This window comes from Drosophila albomicans, chromosome X, assembly GCF_009650485.2.
Source record: "Drosophila albomicans strain 15112-1751.03 chromosome X, ASM965048v2, whole genome shotgun sequence".
Taxonomy (NCBI): Eukaryota; Metazoa; Arthropoda; class Insecta; order Diptera; family Drosophilidae; genus Drosophila; species Drosophila albomicans.
The window spans coordinates 12,090,622-12,106,491 of record NC_047627.2 but is presented as its reverse complement, the minus strand read 5'-3'; the positions used below and the strand labels follow the sequence as shown (position 1 = coordinate 12,106,491).

The 15,870-nt window shown below is 41.2% G+C and overlaps 3 protein-coding genes across 6 annotated transcripts; 1 reads left to right on the top strand and 2 right to left on the bottom strand.

The window, feature by feature from the left end:
* Positions 1-1,467: 1,467 nt before the first annotated feature.
* LOC117563940 (putative uncharacterized protein DDB_G0286901) lies at positions 1,468-12,285 on the bottom strand. Of its 3 annotated transcripts, XM_034242552.2 has the most exons (12): positions 12,152-12,285; positions 11,707-12,077; positions 8,591-11,643; positions 4,957-5,428; positions 4,825-4,898; positions 4,291-4,768; positions 4,044-4,232; positions 3,760-3,948; positions 2,924-3,031; positions 2,653-2,704; positions 2,473-2,588; positions 1,468-2,404 (listed from the first exon to the last, which is right to left on the bottom strand). In XM_034242552.2, the coding sequence occupies exons 2-12, from the start codon at positions 12,037-12,039 to the stop codon at positions 2,243-2,245; spliced, it is 5,226 nt and encodes a 1,741-aa protein (XP_034098443.1). In that variant the 5' UTR covers positions 12,040-12,077; positions 12,152-12,285; the 3' UTR covers positions 1,468-2,242. The 3 variants fall into 3 exon arrangements, with proteins under 3 accessions (XP_034098443.1, XP_034098516.1, XP_034098597.1); XM_034242625.2 differs by lacking the exons at positions 1,468-2,404; positions 3,760-3,948; positions 4,044-4,232; ... (1 more) ...; positions 4,825-4,898; positions 4,957-5,428; XM_034242706.2 differs by lacking the exons at positions 1,468-2,404; positions 2,473-2,588; positions 2,653-2,704; ... (4 more) ...; positions 4,825-4,898; positions 4,957-5,428 and adding an exon at positions 6,707-7,329.
* A 479-nt stretch (positions 12,286-12,764) lies between these two features.
* Positions 12,765-14,425, top strand: LOC117568576 (RNA-binding protein NOB1). The gene is made up of 2 exons (XM_034249309.2): positions 12,765-12,911; positions 12,964-14,425. Exons 1-2 carry the CDS (start codon positions 12,837-12,839, stop codon positions 14,332-14,334), a joined length of 1,446 nt encoding a protein of 481 aa, XP_034105200.1. The 5' UTR covers positions 12,765-12,836; the 3' UTR covers positions 14,335-14,425.
* A 24-nt stretch (positions 14,426-14,449) lies between these two features.
* Positions 14,450-15,796, bottom strand: LOC117568591 (NAD(P)H-hydrate epimerase). 2 transcript variants are annotated; one of them, XM_034249345.2, is made up of 3 exons: positions 15,578-15,796; positions 14,877-15,353; positions 14,450-14,824 (listed from the first exon to the last, which is right to left on the bottom strand). In XM_034249345.2, the coding sequence occupies exons 2-3, from the start codon at positions 15,341-15,343 to the stop codon at positions 14,602-14,604; spliced, it is 690 nt and encodes a 229-aa protein (XP_034105236.1). In that variant the 5' UTR covers positions 15,344-15,353; positions 15,578-15,796; the 3' UTR covers positions 14,450-14,601. The 2 variants fall into 2 exon arrangements, with proteins under 2 accessions (XP_034105236.1, XP_034105228.1); XM_034249337.2 differs by having other exon boundaries at positions 14,877-15,796.
* Positions 15,797-15,870: the final 74 nt, after the last annotated feature.

Here is a 15,870-nt window from a genome sequence, read left to right as displayed (position 1 = left end):
GCGCTTTACCTACGCACAACATTGGGTGCTCGGCTGCTCGGCTGACTGCTCCAAGGTGGAGCCAAATCGCTTGACAAACAGCTGCTGGCTGCTGCTCCTCCTGCCACTGCTTTTGCTGTTGCTATTGCTGTTGCTGTTGCTGTTGGCGCCCGCCGGTTAAATTCGCCAAAATCGCGTGTCAGTTGTGAGAACGAGTTGTGCAACTTCTCGCTACCTTCTCACAATGCGCTTCAATTAAATACTTACCGAGACCCTACGCAATTATTTTGAGACATTAATTTGATCGAAATGTCAGCGGAAAATATTTGTGATAAATATTTGAAAAACTCTTTAAACACATTACAACCAACATCACAGGATTGGAAGTCAAAACATCACAACTGCCCCATCACCATAAAATATAACTTAAATGTCTTGCAAATTAACTTATTAAAGTGCATTTTCATAAATCTTGCAATTTGTATTAAACTATATGTTAAATTTAAATCCAAAATTTTATGAAATACTTATTTCATATATTGGATTAATAAATTGGATCCAAAAATTTAATGAAATAATATATTGTTTTAATAATTTTACTCATTTATCAACCTCCCATTGGAACACTCTACTTAAATTTACATTATATAACATAAAAAGTAACATAGATCGTCCGCATAACTTATTGAAGCACAAGTAAGATAGCTACAGTCGGGTGTGCCCGACTGTGGGATACCCGTTATCCATTTTAAATGAAAGCAAAATAATGCGATATATATACCATAATATACCAAATTCATATACCAAAAAAGTACTTTAAAAAAATTACCAAAGGCTATGCTTGGTATATTGATATAGTACTACAATCAAAATATACCATAGAGTAGTAAAATATACCAGATTGTCAGCCAAAGCAACAACAAAGCAACCCGTTTTTTAAATAATTGCTACAATTTTTATCTGTTCGCAACCAAATTTTTTGGAGTCAGAAATACTGTAGTTGTTATTATATGTACCGAAAACGGGAATGCGACTCACGACTCCAACTGCAAAATTCAGCTTTCCATTTTTATCTATTTGGGGGAGCAAAAGTGGGCGTAGAAATATTTGAAACAAATTTTATACTCGTGAAAACATAACAAATTCTGTCAAAAAAATATATATATATTCTCTATCTCTTATAGTTAGACAGAATGACATGGCTATATCATATCTGCTGTCAAGAGTATTTATACCTTATGAAATAGGAGATGCGTTCCTATACCTGTTACACACTTTTCTTTCACTGAAATAAGTGTTGTATGAACATTCAACTAGATGTAAAATTCAATTCAAAATTGAGTGTAATATTCATTTAATATATTGAGTTTTACTCACTTTTAAACCTCCCCTTTTAAAACTACTAAAATGTACAAGGATCCCCTGAAAAATCATTACTGATCGAAAACCATAAATCATAATATTTTATAGGCTTTATTTTGCTATAAAATATAACTCGCTAGTTCTCCACATTAAAATACGTAATTGATTCTTGTACATATTCAGTTTCATATATTATATTGTTGTATATGTATTTAATTATGTAAATATTTGCTAGTGTTGTGTGTGTGTGTGTTTTGTGTACAAAAAATTCTTTTAATTTGCGGCTTTCTCTGCAAACATGATGAATGAATGCATTTCGATATTTGTTCTTTTTTTGTGTATTAAAATGAAATTCATTCAATTTGTTAAACAAAATAAAAAATTGTATATGATAACGATGTGACTGCTGGTTTGCTTGTAAATGCATACAAAAAAAATAATAAATGTTATCTATGTTATGTAATAATTAAATTAGTACAAATAATAATAATACATACATACATACAGTTCATGCATTTTGTTTTGGAAATTGAGCACAAAATGTGTTGGAATTTGTATGGTACTACATACATACATACATATATAGTTGAGTTGCTGCTCATTGTGTTTGCTTTTCACAAACACAAGTTTTCTTTTTTTGTTGCACGCCAATGGCAAAATGGCCGCACATTAAATGCATGCAAACATTTTGATGATCAACACAAACAGGGATTGTGTGCATGTTATTAACTATTAAAATAGTAGGAGCTATTCGGTAGTTGTATTTCCGAGCACATACAATTAGACTTCAATGGGTTTTGGTAGTTGTGGTGTGTGTGCGTTTGTGTTTGTGTTTGTGATGATTGGGATTGTGTTTGTTAATTGCCAATTGCCAATTGCAAATTGCCATTTGGATCGATCATCAGCGTCGTTTGTTAACGCGCTCAATGTACTTGGTTTTGTTGAGCGCTCGATTGCCGGCATTTGGATCCATCATGCGTTTCCAATCGGTTTGTCCAACCACAAAACCAATTGCACGCATCTTTTGCTGCGCACGCTTCTCCTCGATGTCCGCCCAACGAACCTGCAAATGCGATTGCAAATAAATTGAATGACTTATTGCCATATTCGAGATAAAAGCACAGAACTTACGCGTTTCTTGCCATCAGCTCCGCTTTTCGGTGGCTCCCAATCATCCAGCTGCAAGAATTCGGCCATGCTTGCCGTCTTGCGATTCTGTTTCAATCGGTTGGTGCCGTCGAGACGAGCTGTAAATGGTTTCGATAGTAGTCATGTAACAAAAGTTGTAAGTCAAATTTTGATTGCACTTACCCAGATTCTCCTCGGTGGTGTCACTTTCCCACTTGCTTTTCAGAAAGCCGCACTATTCAACACAACGCGACCAACACACATGTCGAATAAAATGTAAATAAAAGAATACATTGCAGTAAACAGATTTAACAGAATTAGCGAATTAGGCCGCACAGACACAAACCCAGAAAAGTAAATTGTAAAAGAGAGAGAGAGAGAACACAATGCTCTTAATGGGCAAATAAATACCCATTAGAAGGCTGAGATAGCTATGTGCATAGCTGAGACTTACATCGTTGGCAGCATCGGCACTGTTGCTGTCCTCATCGATGACAACGGCAGCAGGCGCATCCTCGGCAGCGGCACCGGCAGCAGCCTCCTCGCTGTTGGTATTATCATCCTGCAACGAATAAGCCGCAATAAATCAACAAAGGTTCGCTTGACCATCGCATTGCATTTGCCTTTACTTAATATCGACATAGATAAATAATTCAATTCAAATAGTTCAATATAGTAGTTGTAATGAATAATTCATAAAAATTGTAATTCGAGTATTGCGATATTTTCGATAATAAATAGATAGAGTTATACAGCAGAGTTGTTTCTCGTATTACGTATTTCAGTATAGAACACATTAGATCCAGATGTGTATATGCCTATATGTATATAGAATGGACATAATATTTGGCATAGCTATATGTATATAGGATCGGCACATACATAAAATGTAAGAGAATTTCGGAGAGAAAAAACTTACAACTAAACGACAACAACACGCAATTGTTGTTCTTATCTTTTTTGTGGCTTCGCCAACTAGATGCATACTCGTGCTTATTTAATTATTAATCTTATATATGTATATAATGTAATAGTTATGTAATAGCAAAATCAATCACATCTCGCTTGCTGTAGACTTTGCTTTGCACCGTCATTTGCCAATACACTGCCAGTCAGCCAGTCAGCCAGCCATCGTGCAACAAGACACAAAAATAACATACACACTCACTGATGGCCGGACATAGACATAAACACAGGCCTGGACGTGGGCATAGGCATGAGCATGGACAGCAGGTGGCACAGCTTCAGCCTCAGCCTAAGAGCCTCAGCCATGCATTAGAGCATAGTTACCGTTGCCATGTTCTCAACATCTTCCATTTCAACGACATTCTCCAGCAGCGACGATACATCCAGCTTGATGTAGTGCAACGGCGTCGTGCACCAATTGTCGAGCACCTCGCGTATGTCCTTTTCGCTGCGGCTGTGAATATTGCGACCCAGGCAGGTCTCCACATCGCAGTGCAAATCAATGATGTACGGCTGACAAAGAAACAAAACACACATATATGTATAATACATAGCATAGACAGAGACAATCATAGAATGAAAGAGAGGGAGAGTGACAGAGTGCTTACCACGAAATTTGAGTCTTTGGCATGGCAATAGAATTCATTGAGTGTCCGCAGCGAGTTGTTGTTGCAGTCGACAATTATTAAATCGTATAGGTTATCACTTAGGGTCTTCTTGAACGATTTGATCAAATATTGCATATACGTCTCCTCCATGGCCTCATCGTACTCATACAGTATTTCCTTTTTCGGTATCTACAAACATAACAAACAATAACTTTAAATTCTTTGATATGCCTTCTAAACTTTTAACCTTTTTGCCAGTCTTTGGACACTTCTCCTCGTAGTCATTCTCGATTATAAAATAATCATCGACGCTTAGTATACGCGCACTGGCACCGCCCATTTCCAGCTCTTTATCCTTGATCAAACGTGCCACATACGATTTACCGCTGCCCGGCGGACCTCTCAGTATAATACAGATGCGCTTGGGACGCGTTAAGCGACCGGGTGGCAGCAGTACCTCATCGATCGAGATGGTATTGCGATTCTCATTGGTGGGCATACTGATCTCCAGACGACTTGTGTCCACATGTTCGGGTATCTGTTGATTGGCTGCCGCTGTCGAGGGAAACAGCGCTGTGGGCGGCTCACTTAGCATGCGTCGTTGAGGATTTGCTGGGAATGCTTTGCGTGTCGACGGCGGTGGCTGCTGTGACTGCTGTGGCTGCTGCTGTTGCGGCGGCTTGGTGAATTTTGGCGGCGGTGGTGGAGTTTCATCGACCAGATTGCTATGTGATGATCATTAAATGCTTGTTTTAAAATTTGTTGCTTGAATTCAACTCACTCTTCTCCATCGGAAATATCCTCGAGATCATCGGGTTTGTTGCTCTGTCCGGCAACAACGTTTCCAGCCTTGGGCTAAAGAAGACACTGATTACAGATTTGCATTGATAAAATGATACAATTATTCACTTACCTCAGCGTCAATCGACTCATCTTTTTGTTCATTCGGCTGTTGTTGCAGCTGTTGCTGCTGCTGTTGCTGTTGCTGCAACATTCGCTGACGATTCTTATTCTTCTTTTTGTTTTTCTTCTTGTTACTATTCATGTTGACATTCCGATTGAGCGCTCCAGCTCCTACTCCTTGTTGTCCCACCGATGCCGAGGCATGTCCATAGTCAAAGGTATTCACAGGCCTAAAGTCCGGTATCCCAGCGGCAGCTGAGTCGGATGTTGCCACCGGGCCACCAACAGTTCCACCAGCACCTGATCCAGTTGACATTCGAATCCCGGCTGCATCGGCTGATTTGTGGCCATAGTCAATAACCTTGGCGGCGGTGTTGCTCACATTCTGATAGTCAAACACTTTCATGGGACGGTAGATGGGCTCGTTGTTGTTGCTGTTGCCGTTGTTTCTATTGTTGTTGTTGTTGTTGAATGATTCCACGCTGCAACGTTGCGTGACGCAGTGGCGAGTTTTGATTTTCGTATCAATTGTTCATAACATTTTGGGTCGCAATTTGTTTTGTTATTGATTTTTTATGTGTTCGTTTCGATATTGTTGATGTTTTTGCAAAGAATTGGTTTTGGTTTTTTGTTTTTACAATCGGTTTATGTTTCGTTTTCAATATAAACCAGAAAAAAACACTTAAACTTTTACATTAATTGCTATTTGGTTGGGACAAGCAATTGTATTGTTGGGTACAAGTAAAAGCTATTTAAATAACAGGACATAACAGGGTCTCATTGGGTCTAAAGACATTCCACAGACTTGTCACTTGGTACAACAAACGTTGCTCAAAAGAGACGCAATCATAAAAGTACCAAGTACAGCGTGCGCAAAGTCAGGCACACTCTGAACAACATTACTTTAAAGAACTTCCTCGACTAACTAGGAACACTATTGCTCTTCAAGTTGATCTCATTTTCTATCCACCAATTAATTAGTATGACTTGATTATATCGTAGCGTAGTAATGAGGATCGGACAGACCGAGAGGGCAAATAAATTTCATTTAGCACTGCTTTTTCCTTCCTCCCTTTAAATTAGCAACAACAAAGATTATTGGCAATAAGGTAATAGCGGACAACATTTGTTCAAGTATTACATAAAAGTAGCATAAAACGGGGTTGTGTGGGGATTTTTTAAGTCTACTAAGTGATGGTAAACTAATACTTATTGTCATAAAAATGTAAATACAATCGGAAGGGTGTGTCCAATTTTAAGATACATTTTCGATGATATTCAATTTGAATTAATATATTAAAAAAATTTAATTGTCAATTAAAGTTTAAAACTCAATAATGTTGAGCACTCTTAATAGAATATAGAATTTGTTTTTCAACATGTGCAAACTTTTTCGGTCACATAAAGAGTTATAATCTAAAGATTTTTGGAGCATTCGGCTTGCTTCGAGGAAGCCAAAGCAATAAAGACCCTGAAAGATACAGATTTTTTTATCTTGACTTTTTTTTTTAGCTTCCTCATTTTGCAACTCCTCGGATCTTTATTTATGCGGACAAAGATTCCCAAATATATAAACGGATGAAGAGGTGATCGGAACTGTAGTTATAACTATAATTAACTGATATGCTTCAATAAGGATTTAATAAGAATACAAGGGAAACTACATGAATAATGAAATTTGAAGAAGCATTAATCAGATTTCATTATTAATTTAAATCACTTTATTCAACTTCGTTTTCAATGTGTTTTTAGTCTAGTTAATATATGCTATTACATTTCAGTTAAAATTGATAACTATAACTTCGATGTCGATATTTTTTTCATTATTTTATGATATTCAAATATAAAGATTAAATAATAAATATCTGTTCAATTCAATTTGTATACCCCCAAAGTGCTTGGGTAAAATGAAAAAGTATAACAACAAAAAGACGTGAATTCAATTTCAATTCAAAGTTGATATTATCGAAAGAAAATTACTCTACGGAGATTAGCTTTTGGAAAACTTAAAAACTATGCACAAGAGTCGTTATTATTTACATAAATGAATGTCGCAAATAACAAGGAAACTGCTTGCAATCATCGTACAATAAGTAATGTGATTATTTATGTAGATCTACAAAAAAGAGTTCCAGAACTTCCAGAATCAAAACACGAGTTTGGAGTAGTGCCATTTTTTGGTTTTTGGGATTATTGGGTAAGTGAGATGTATGTTTATTTGTTGTGTGCAATATTTTCGTTTAATATTGCAATCATCGAGCAGAAAGTAACGGTAATCTAATCATCTCCATTCTCTGTGGCTTAACCCAACCTGGACCGGTGATGCGGTTGCTTATTATGGTTATTGTTCCTGTTGTTTGAGGCTTTTGCCCTGTTGGCATTGCTGCTCAAACACACGGAACAGACACACGAGTTGTTTGTTGAATTCGATGACAAGTTTATTTTCGGGGTTTTTGTGTGTTTGTTCGTAAGAGGACATCGAACAATACCAGTTAATTGTTGTGTATAAGTATTTTAATTTATATGTTCATGTGTTTCATGGTCATGTTCATTTTATTTCGAGTGCATAAAAGTAGAAGAGAAAAAGAGAAAACGGGTATGGAATCGAAATTCCAGCATTAACGACACAATCCAAAAAAAAACATTGCCTACACATTTTTAGACTACAAATATACGAGGACAAACTGGGGCACTATCTTTTTGGTTGGTCTGATTTATAAGACTGTTATTTTGGTTTATCTATTCGAATGTCGCGTCACATTTTTCGAATTCAATTTCAATTTCAGTTAAGAAATACACAAATTATAGGAGTACAACCAAAAATAAGTTTTGTGCAATTTGTGCCAGCGATATATTTTTTTAAATCAGAGATTTTCAATTGTACCGCGATATATCACAGACAGTTTTATCGTTTGTTAACGTTGCGAAAAGGATGTTGTTATATTTTTTAGTCAAATGTTCAAAGATTTGGAAATAAATTAATAAGCTAGCGTCCTAAAATGAAATAATGTAATTTTTTAACGTTCCAAAAAAGACATACATATATGCATATGCGCAATGTACGAACTACTCGATCGGAATCAAATCACATCCAAAATACTTTTATGATCTTTTAAGTATTTTAAATGATTTTCAAATTCTGAACGAATTGTTCGACTTGATGCATGAATATATATGCAATATGGATGTCAAAACAAACTTTATTCCCTAATTATTGAGATGCAGAACATGCAATTTCTTTGGGGATCTGAACACTTTAGTATATATGTTTCTCGCTCACATAAATAAATGTTCAGTTCAGTGCTCTGATTTCAAGTTGTATAGCTGAGGAATTGAAAGAGTATTTGTATTTGAACATTTGGCTATATATAAATCCAATTCGGGGCTCTTATTTCAAGGACTGAGAATGTGTTTCGATTTTAACCATTTCTTAGACAAGCAGACGGATAGAATCTGCGACTTCCTTAAATACACACATTCCTAAATTATTACCCCCAGTCAGATTGTCATAATCGAGTAACTTATTAAGGGGCATAGAGAAAGCAGTTGGATAGACAGAGACGGAGAGAGATACAGATAGCAAGAGAGAGAGAGAGAGAGAGCAAGTGATATATAACTATTTTAACTTGGTTTTTGACACATACCCATTAGTCCATGGCTTGTTGTTGTCACCGCTTCCTCCGTTATTGCCAAAACTGTTTCGCTGTCCACCGCCACCGCGTGGTCCAAAGCCGGGACCATTGCGACCCATTGGACCATCATCAAAGTTGGGTGCAGGTGGTCCGCCATTGCGTCTGAATGGATTATCATTAAACGAGTTGTTGTTGTTGGGTCCATTGTTGTTGTTATTGTTGGGTCCATTGAAATTGGGTCCTGGGCCAAAGTTGCCATCGTTTGGATTGTTGCGATCAAACGGCATGCCTCCATGCCTGCCAAATGGACCGGGACCAGGGCCACCAAAATTTGGACCAGGCCCCGGACCATTCGGACCAAAGAAATTGGGTCGAAACGGTCCCGGACCAGGTCCATTGTTGCCGCGGAAATTCGGTCCGAAATTGGGGCCAGGACCCGAAAAGTTCGGATTGTTGTTGCGTCCATTGGGACCAAAGTTGCGTCCAAACGGTCCATTAGGCCCACCCGGACCCCCGGGACCAAATGGTCCGGGTCCAGGTCCGGGTCCGTGTCGATCGAAATTGGGTCCAGAGAAATTGGATCCGCCGAAATCAATAAAGTTCGGTCCCATCAGCTGTGAGCCATTGGGTCCAAATGGAGGTCCGTTGGGACCAAAGTTGGGGCCACAGTTTTGCCGTTGGTCGGGGCCAAAACCTCCTGGTCCGAAGCCACCGCGATTGCCCGGCCCGTTGTTGCCGCCTGGACCTGGTCCAAAGTTGCCCATATTTCGATCGTTATCATCGTCCTGATGATTCTTCTTGCGTTGCCATTCGGCAAACGACAACTGACGTCCATCGTTATTGCCGTCATTGTTACTATTGTTGTTGTTATTGTTGTTACTATTATTATTGTTGTTGTTGCTACTGCTATTGCTGTTGTTGTTGGGTCCAGGTGCATTATCATCTTGATCGTTGGATTGCTGCTGCTCGCGTTGACGATCCTGCGCGTTGGCCAACGCCTGCGACAAGTTATTCATAAACTCCGGATCCTTGAGGGCATTGCTCACATCATCTGCCATCGTTTCGCTGGCCGTTGGCTGCGCTTCGGACGTCTCCTCGGATTCGGAGACAGTGCGCGATGGTGGCGAGATATTGGGCTTAGCAATCACAACATCAAATAGCGATGGTATTTTCTTGTTGCCCTCGCCAGAAGAGTCTGCTGCTGCTGCAGCAGCTGCCGCTGTTTTGACAGATGCCGGCGAACCGGCTGCAGTAGAACCATCAGCAACTAAATCTAAGCCTGGTATGCCATCCGATTTCTTGAAAATATTCTTCATAGGCGTATCAGCCGTCGAGACGCCATCCTCTTGGTCTACCTGCTGCTGCTCCTCAACAAATTGGGCATCATCATCGTCGTCGTCCAACGATATGATTAAAATATTCTCCTGTTTCGATTGCTTGGCTGCGCTGCTGTTGCTACCACTGTCCGTTCTCCGCTTGCCCAGCAAATTAGCTGTGCTCTTATTAATCTCAGCTGGTGGCTGCTGCTGTGGTGCTGAAGATTTTGGTGATTTCGTTGTAGCAACTTGTGGCTGCTGCTCTTTAGCTCCTGTTTGCTCCTTACTCTTGCTCAGCATATGTGGTGGCTCCAAGTCCGATGCTGAGTCCAGACCGGCTGGTTCATTTCTATAAAGTCGACTACTAGGCATATGCGCATAACTGCCATCGTCGTCGGGCAAATCGAAATGTGATCTACGCGGCTTCTGTTGCTGTTGTTGTTGCTGTTGCTGCTGTTGTATGCCTTGATGATCTTGATTATTATTGGACTGTTGCGACTGCTGCATTTGGCGTCTGAGTCGCATTTGCTCCCGACGCTCGGCGATGCGACGACGCTGCTTCTCGAATTCCTCCTCGTAGCGACGATACTCGGCACGATCCGGATGATTGGCATTGGCGCGCTTCCAATCTTCGAATTGCTTCTGCCACTGTTGGAACAAGCGATCGAACGTTGCCTCATCCAAATCTGGTGCACGCTGTTGCTGTTGTTGCTGCTGTTGTTGCGGTTGATTGAAAGAGTTATTCAGATTGGGACCGCGATTGGAGCCGTTATCACTGTTGTTGTTGTTATGTCCAAAATTGGCGCCGCCTTGATGCTGACGATCAAACCGTCCGTGATTGTTGTTGTTGTTGCCACTGCGACGATTTCCAGAGCCACCAAAACCATCAGACGATCCTTGGCCACCAAAGTTGCCGCCATCATTATCAGCATTATAGTTGCCCTGCGGTGCTGAGCTAAACGGATTATTTGGATTGCGACTATTGTTGTTATTGTTATTGCTGTTGTTATTGCCGCCTGAATTGTTCTGCCAGTTGCGTCGATTGCCAAATTGATTTGACTTATTTCCACCATTGTTATTATTATTGTTATTATTGCTGTTGTTGTGTTGTCCCTGGTCATTGGATTGCCAGCGATTATTACGTTGCTGTCCTTGCTGTTCGTTGGACGTCGGTCCATCCCAGCGCGAACGGTGATCGCTCTCATCGTTTTTGCTATTGTTGTTGCCACTCTTGTTGGGAGCTGCACCCTTTCCCATCCAAGGGGCATCTGCTGAATTTGTTGGCGGCGGCGGATGTTGCATAAACGATGGTGGTGGCTGCTGCAAATTGGGAAATGCATTCACATCGTTCGCATTGTAGTTAACTGGCGGCATTTGATTGTAGCGACCCGGCGGCGGTTGTTGTTGCCACGGCGGACGTTGCTGCTGTTGTTGTGGCTGCTGTTGTTGTGATGGAGCTGTTTGTTGTTGTTGTTGGTAGACTTGGGGAGGCGGTGGCGGCGGCTGATTATACATCTGCGGTTGCGCACTAATTTTGCCCGACAACTGGGCCTGGGTTGGTTGAGGTGGGCCCGCAACTGCTGTCGGCGGCGGCGGCTGTGACTGAGCTTGGGGAAAATATGACTGCACTGCAGCAACTTGTGGATAAACAGGTCCAATTGCTGGTGCAGCTGCCACTGGTGCCGCAGCTGGAGTTGCTGGCGTTGCTGGTGCTGCTCCTGCGCCTGCAGCGGCCATTTCGCGAGTGTACTAAATACAATAATAAAATATGTATTAATAATAATAATGTATGTATATGCTAGCTGAACTTACTTGTTCACCATATTGAGCATGCCATTTGGCGTATTCCTGCTGATAAGTTTGCCACTGCTGCCAATGTTGTTGCATGGCGTATTGCTGCTCCGGCGTCATAGCCGCATACTGTGCCGCCGTGTATTGATCATAAGGATTAGCTGCGCCTGCTGTTGCCGTTGCTGTAGCCGCGTAACTCGCGGCGGCAGCAGCAGCAGCGGCTGCATCCGGAATCGCTGTGGCAGAGGTTGCATTATCGGATGGTGGCGGCGGAGGCGGTGCATCAGGCAGTGGGGGTGGCAACGAGGGTTGTGGTGGCGCAACTGCAGTTGCAACTGGCCACTGACTCCACATTGCCGATATTTTTTCTCTTCGCCAATTTGCTAAACTCACTAATGCGTTACAACAAAGGACGACTTGCTATCAATTGCAGTTATGTGTAACTATTGCAAGGCGATGTACTTACATTTTATATCACTTTTGGCGCGTCCTTTATATAATAAGTTCTACGAATGTTTTGATATTGACAATAAAACCAAAGCCGAGCAAAAAAATAATAAGCGTACGCACTTATATCGCCATTTTTGGCGTGAAAAATAGAGATGAACAATTGCAGAATGTTGATAAACTATCGATTACACGAAATTTTTATCTGCGAATCGTACGTTACTAGAACTACATATTCGTACGTTACGAAATATACCACACTTTATATAGTATATTTAATACTTGAAGAGGTCGGCAGATGAGTTAAAATAATAATTAAATTATCGTTCGTTTTTGTATATCTTGAAAAACTATTTATAACGTTATGCATTTGTAAGCAAGACTTTAGACGTACCTTCAGAGAAATAATATGTATTCAAGTGTATAACGAGCTGAGGTTTTAGAAAATTGCTCATAACTTATGTAAATTGCTATTAAAATCTTATTAGCAATAGGTAACTGGTGAAATTATTAATGAGCTCATCACAAATAAACTGAATGCTAACGAATCATTTTGTGTATTTAATTAATACTATTTTATCGGTTTGTATTCCTCAAATCGATATATTAACTATCGAAAAGTGAATTCCGATAACTGTTGCGGGCAACACGTGCAAAACTAGGCTTTTGTTTTCATTCGTTGATGTGTATATTAAATAAACATAATGAGTACGAATAATTCGAAAATCAAGTATATTGTGGCAGATACAACTGCGTTCATCAATGCTGTACCTCTTAACGTAAGTGCCTCGCCGCGGAATTGAATTATCCAATAATATGTGCTCCTTCTAGGAATACGCCGAAAATGTTCTCACCGTTCCCGATGTGGTTGCTGAGGTGCGTAATAAGCGACAGATTCGCCGCCTCTGCGTGCTTCCCTTTGATCTCCAGGTGCGTGAGCCTCGTGCCGAGAGCATCAAACATTGCGTGGAGTTTGCCAAGAAGACGGGCGACTATGCAAGCTTGTCAGGCATTGATTTGAAAGTAATTGCCCTCACATACGAATTGGAAACGGATCTACTAGGCACTGAACATCTACGCAAGGAGCCCGTGGTGTCACAGGTGATTGCCTCAAAGGACAAGCCCGAGGAGATGCAAGATGCGAACAACAAACGCTTGGTTGGCTGGTATATGCCTGAGGGCAACGAGGATGACGATGACGAGGAAGAGGATGAAGACGATGAAGACGAGGAGGAGGAGGAGGTAGAGTCTGAGTCACAGACAGATGCCGTTAAGGAAGCTATTGAGTCGCAGTTGAAGGGCGAACTGGTGGCCAACAAACCAACAACAGTAGCTGCGGCCACTGAAGAGGAGGATGAGGAGGAAGAGGATCTCACACAAGAGGAGCTCGACAAGCTCTTTGAGAAACTGAAATGTGCTCCATCGGCAGATGAGGAGCTGGCCACAGCTGACATCTTAGTGGCACAGCCCACAAACGAAGACGATGACGATGATAATGATGATGCTGCCTTAGAGGATGACGAACAGAACAATAGCAATTTAAAGCCCCAAGAAGATGAAGAAGTGGGCGACGATGGCTGGATCACACACTCGAACATCAAGAAGGCCAAAAAGGCGCTCGAGGGAAAGGTGGAAACAGACATCATTCCGCCGGTGGCTTGCATGACCACCGATTATGCGCTGCAGAATGTGCTCAAGCAACTGAATCTGCAGCTGGCCGCGCTCAATGGCCGCATCATCAAACAGTTGCGCACATATATTTTGCGCTGCTATGCTTGCTTCAAGACCACCAGCATTATGACAAAAGTCTTCTGTCCTAACTGTGGCAACAAGACGCTAAAGCGTGTCGCCGTCAGTCTGGATGAGAATGGCAAACAAGTGATACACATTAATACACGACGTCCGCTGACAAACAAATACAAGAATCAGAGTTTGCCACGCTTCCAGGGTGGCAAGCATTCGCGCAATCCCATTCTGTCCGAGGATCAGCCAATGCCACGACAGATGCCATCGCGTGTGGCCAAAACGAAGACAAATGCCCTCGATGATGATTACATTGCCGGCTTCTCGCCGTTTGTGATGCGAGACGTGGACTCCAAATCGGCGATGCTGCGCTCCAAGGGCAATCTCAAGGAGTGGGCACGCAACAATAACTTCGAGGAGGATCGCAGGCGCAAGAACTACAATCGTTTGTATAAATAAGTCAAGTAAATCTATTATAAATTCCTTCTTTTTTTGTAATATAACGTTATACACTTGAATGTGTACAATATAATCAAACAGTTTAAAAACACATTTTGTAGAACTTTTACTTTTTTTATTAACAAAACGAAATCACTATATACATGCCCTGCTTAAAATGAACCTTAAATTTGGAAGACAAACGTTTAAAATCATTATCTTATAAGAATATAATTGATAGGAGGAATTTTATTCAAAAAAGAAAAGCTATCTATTATGGGTCGTTAATCACAGCTCGACGCAGAGCTCATTGCCAGGATAATCGGGTAGATTAAGTTCGTACTTTTGCTGAAGCGATGGCGGCACAAAGCGACCTCCCAAATAATGATGTTTGCCTTTAAAGTGTTTGGCGCAGAGTTTCGGTGCTGTCAGCGAGATGAGTAGCGTTGGCTCTAGATCACAATCGTTGAGCTTACCCTGCTCCACATCCCAGCCACTGGGAATGTCGATGCTGCAAGGACATGACGTTTAAAATGAATCGGCCTATGCTGTCATATTATTACCTGGCTATGGGTAATTTGGTCTGCTGCAGCAGTTCCACAACGGGTACAAAGTCCGGTCGCACGGGTGGCTTAAAACTAAACCCAAAGAGGGCATCCACAATTAAATCGTAACTGTCTCCAGCTGTCTCTAAGCTGGGACATTCCGCAATACTGCAGATGTCCATGCGCTGGCACTGATAGGCCAGATTCTCATAGAGCTGCTTTGGCGTAGGCTTGGGATAGTAAATGACTGGTTTGTAGCCCATGAGCGCCAAATGACGAGCACAGACGAGGCCATCACCTCCATTGTTACCGGGTCCACAGCAGACGAGGACGCGGCCAAAGCGATCAGCTGGAAAGCACTTAGAGATTGCATGCGCACAGCTGAGACCGGCTAGCTCCATCAGCTGATCCACACTGAATTTGTACTCGTTGAAGAGATCGACGTCCACATTTATGGCCTCGCTTTGGTTCAAATATTTCACCATATTGCTGCTGCTGCAATGACAGAATTCTTTGCGTTGTACTTGAAGTTGCATTTGTTGTTGTTTAGGATTCGCAATGATTGCCAAATTGGCTAATTGCCGGCAGCGCACCTCGCCGACCAGCAAGCTATTGAGCTGCAGAAGTTGCACTTTTATTGATCTGGTTAAAATGCGCATGATTTTTGAAAACGTTTGAAATGTTTGAGCAAAATGAATATAAAACAAAAATAGCTTTACGTTTTCGCCGGTGTTGTTTGTTGTTATTGCTATTCTGCTAGCAAATGTCATTTATCGATAACAATCTGTTACGCACTTCCTAATTTTCTGCTGGTCACACCTTACAGATGTGGCTGCCTATCAAAAATACATCAGCCCCCGCCGATTCGTAAGGAACTGCTGATGTCCGTTATAAAAGTAAAATCACAGTGGACATTCACCTGGGTTGTTTATTCTTGATATTTTCCATTAAAATGCCGCACATCGATAACGAGCTTTTTACACCGGCGAAAGTGTGTACACACATTTAAATT

What these genes read in the sequence shown, in the direction of transcription:
- LOC117563940 (XM_034242552.2), bottom strand. Translation starts at nt 12,039, where the DNA reads ATGTGGAGTCAGTGGCCAGTTGCAACTGCAGTTGCGCCACCACAACCC. An exon ending in CCAAAGACTCAAATTTCGTG is followed by an intron (nt 3,949 to 4,043) that starts GTAAGCACTCTG and finishes TTTCTTTGTCAG; the next exon opens with CCGTACATCATTGATTTGCA. An exon ending in GAGCTGATGGCAAGAAACGC is followed by an intron (nt 2,405 to 2,472) that starts GTAAGTTCTGTG and finishes TCGCATTTGCAG; the next exon opens with GTTCGTTGGGCGGACATCGA.
- LOC117568576 (XM_034249309.2), top strand. Translation starts at nt 12,837, where the DNA reads ATGAGTACGAATAATTCGAAAATCAAGTATATTGTGGCAGATACAACT. An exon ending in TCAATGCTGTACCTCTTAAC is followed by an intron (nt 12,912 to 12,963) that starts GTAAGTGCCTCG and finishes TGCTCCTTCTAG; the next exon opens with GAATACGCCGAAAATGTTCT.
- LOC117568591 (XM_034249337.2), bottom strand. Translation starts at nt 15,628, where the DNA reads ATGACATTTGCTAGCAGAATAGCAATAACAACAAACAACACCGGCGAA. An exon ending in ACCAAATTACCCATAGCCAG is followed by an intron (nt 14,825 to 14,876) that starts GTAATAATATGA and finishes ATGTCCTTGCAG; the next exon opens with CATCGACATTCCCAGTGGCT.